At 47.1% G+C, this 2,891-nt stretch overlaps 1 protein-coding gene across 1 annotated transcript; it reads left to right on the forward strand.

Annotated features, from left to right (window-relative positions):
- The first annotated feature begins 522 nt into the window (after nt 1–522).
- Nucleotides 523–2,056, forward strand: LOC6549334 (lysosomal aspartic protease). Its single transcript, XM_001975598.3, has one exon. The coding sequence runs from the start codon at nt 635–637 to the stop codon at nt 1,847–1,849; it is 1,215 nt and encodes a 404-aa protein (XP_001975634.1). The 5' UTR covers nt 523–634; the 3' UTR covers nt 1,850–2,056.
- The last annotated feature ends 835 nt before the right edge of the window (nt 2,057–2,891 follow it).

Below are 2,891 nucleotides of genomic sequence, written 5' to 3' on the forward strand. Positions count from 1 at the left end.
GCAATCAAACAGAGTCCCAGAATGGCAGCAAGTACAATTAGAAGACCCTGTCATCGGTGCACACACTTATATTTTTTTCGAGTCGAGTACACACATCGATTGAAGTGAAACTCAACACCTACAGACGCTTTTCACATTGCATTGAAAAGGTTTTCCTCGTCCTCTTTTCCAGCAACAGCAACGCATTCGATCAGTGCTCGATTCCAAACTGCTGCCACACAGACGTTTCACATTTCCAATTACATTTTTATGGAAATTTTTATGCTGCCGGGCGGTTATTTCAATGAATCGGGTACATCGACTTTTTTGCGACGAAACTTAAACCTATTTTAAAGGCGCAAACAATGCAATTTCATTTCGCCTGTGCTTAAAGTGTGGTTCTTTAATATCATTATGTGCATGAGCTCCTCCGAAGGTATTTTCATAAAGGGTAACCGCTGGTCTTATCCTTCAGGCCCTACTCCACATGTGTAATCGGAACCTTGGCATATTGAATTGAAATATTTAAACACAATTTATTACACAACAAAGAAAGCCTTCCATATTCCGCTCAATATTGCTTTGATATTTTATTGAGGCACTCACTCGCCTGGTTTTCAACATTACTTGGTTATCGGGTGCTTTTGATAGCATTATGTGGCTGCTTGTTTCGCTGCTTCCGGTGCTCTTCATACTTCCGGTACAGTTTCAACCTCCGGTCAGTTGCACTCTGCAGCTGTACCGCGTTCCCCTGCGCCGCTTCCCCTCCGCCCGTCATCGCTTCGAGAAGTTGGGCATCCGGATGGACCGGCTGCGTTTGAAGTACGCCGAGGAGGTCAGCCATTTCCGTGGAGAGTGGAACTCGGAGGTGAAGGCCACACCGCTGAGCAATTACCTGGACGCCCAGTACTTTGGCCCCATCACCATCGGTACGCCGCCGCAGAGCTTCAAGGTGATATTCGATACGGGTTCCTCGAATCTCTGGGTGCCATCCGCCACGTGTGCGTCCAGAATGGTGGCCTGTCGGGTGCACAATCGCTACTTTGCCAAGCGGTCGACCAGTCACCAGGTGAGGGGGGACCGCTTTGCCATCCACTATGGCAGTGGCAGTCTGTTTGGCTTCCTTTCCACCGACACCGTTCGCGTGGCTGGCCTGGAGATTCACGATCAGACCTTTGCGGAGGCCACCGAAATGCCGGGTCCCATCTTCTTGGCAGCCAAGTTCGACGGCATCTTTGGCCTGGCCTATCGCAGCATCTCAATGCAGCGCATCAAGCCACCATTCTATGCCATGATGGAGCAGGGACTGCTCACGAAACCCATATTCAGTGTTTACCTCAGCAGACATGGCGAAAAGGAGGGTGGTGCCATCTTCTTTGGCGGATCCAATCCCCATTACTACACGGGCAACTTTACGTATGTCCAGGTGAGCCATCGCGCCTATTGGCAGGTGAAAATGGATTCGGCAGTTATTCGGAATCTCGAGTTGTGTCAACAGGGATGCGAAGTGATTATCGACACGGGCACCTCGTTCCTGGCATTGCCCTATGACCAGGCTATACTCATCAATGAATCCATCGGGGGAACTCCGTCGTCCTTTGGACAGTTTCTGGTTCCATGCGAGAGCATTGCGGGGCTACCCAAAATCACCTTTACATTGGGTGGACGTAGATTTTTCCTGGAGTCTCACGAGTACGTCTTTCGGGATATCTACCAGGATCGAAGGATCTGCTCCTCTGCGTTCATTGCCGTGGACCTGCCATCGCCCAGTGGACCCCTCTGGATTCTAGGGGATGTGTTTTTGGGCAAATACTATACTGAGTTCGACATGGAGAAGCATCGCATCGGATTCGCTGATGCCAGGAGCTGAGGCCATGTATGCTGTTTGATGTGCTTCTTGCTTTTTCACCGACTGGTTGCCATAACACGCGAATCATTGAAAAATACAAACAAAAACGAACTGAACATTTTTATCTACACGCGGGCAAATACCCTTTACTTACCTGTTTCATTTTGGCTAGTTAGATCATTTTTATTAAAACGATTTTAAATATATTGGTGTACTATAATCATAGGATACACAAGTATTTGCCACCTTGCACTGCCTTTAGCTCAGTTAGAGGGTATCTGATGGTCGACATTTTTGTTGGCTTCCACCCGCTGCTTTGCATATAGGCATCCAAATGCTGTTAGCAAGCTGTTGCTTATTTTGGGCACGTGTACGTCATCGTACTTGAAGCAATGTTCAAGGGAATCCGGGGGAAGGAAGGCAAAAATCAAAACAGAATTTTATTATTTTATTACCTGCTGCTCCTTTTCCTGCCCGCCATGCACTAGTGTCCGTGCCCGTGCCCGTGCCTGTGCCCTTCGAATGTTGGCTTCCACATCCCGGCCAGAATTCTGTGTGGGCGGAAGCTAATCAAAAAAATCGCTTGCAGCCAGTGCGAGTCGATAGAGGCGAAGGACTAAAAGAGGACCAAGCAATGGGAAGATGAGTTCCTTGGGCGCACTGAGGATGTAATTGATTCCCTGGAAAAACAATGTCTTCCTTTGTGTCTCTCAATTCCCTCGACTGCGACGCTTCTGGCGGTTTTTCTACGCCGCTCCTAACGTAAATGGCTGGCTTTAAAAAATTAAATAAATAGCTTTAAGTTTACGAGTGACGCGTTGCGTTTGTATTCAAATGCCCAGTCGCGGTCGCGATATCCTTCCGGGTACTTTTGAGTTTACCCGCCGACTTTTACGAGCTGTCTCGAAAATTGCAAATTCCCAGTGGGCTTCACATGTATAGGGTAGTTCGAATTTGGAGCGCTAGCTCTTTGATTTTTTCAATCTAAACTACATATTTATTTAATTGATTAATATAAAAATGTAGTTATTGAAAAGGCTTACAAGAAAAAATAAATTTTAAA

Source organism: Drosophila erecta, unplaced genomic scaffold (genome assembly GCF_003286155.1).
Source record: "Drosophila erecta strain 14021-0224.00,06,07 unplaced genomic scaffold, DereRS2 tig00000092-arrow-pilon, whole genome shotgun sequence".
NCBI classification, from domain to species: domain Eukaryota; kingdom Metazoa; phylum Arthropoda; class Insecta; order Diptera; family Drosophilidae; genus Drosophila; species Drosophila erecta.

Excerpts from the sequence above, each read along its gene's own strand:
- LOC6549334 (XM_001975598.3), top strand. The coding sequence starts at position 635 with ATGTGGCTGCTTGTTTCGCTGCTTCCGGTGCTCTTCATACTTCCGGTA.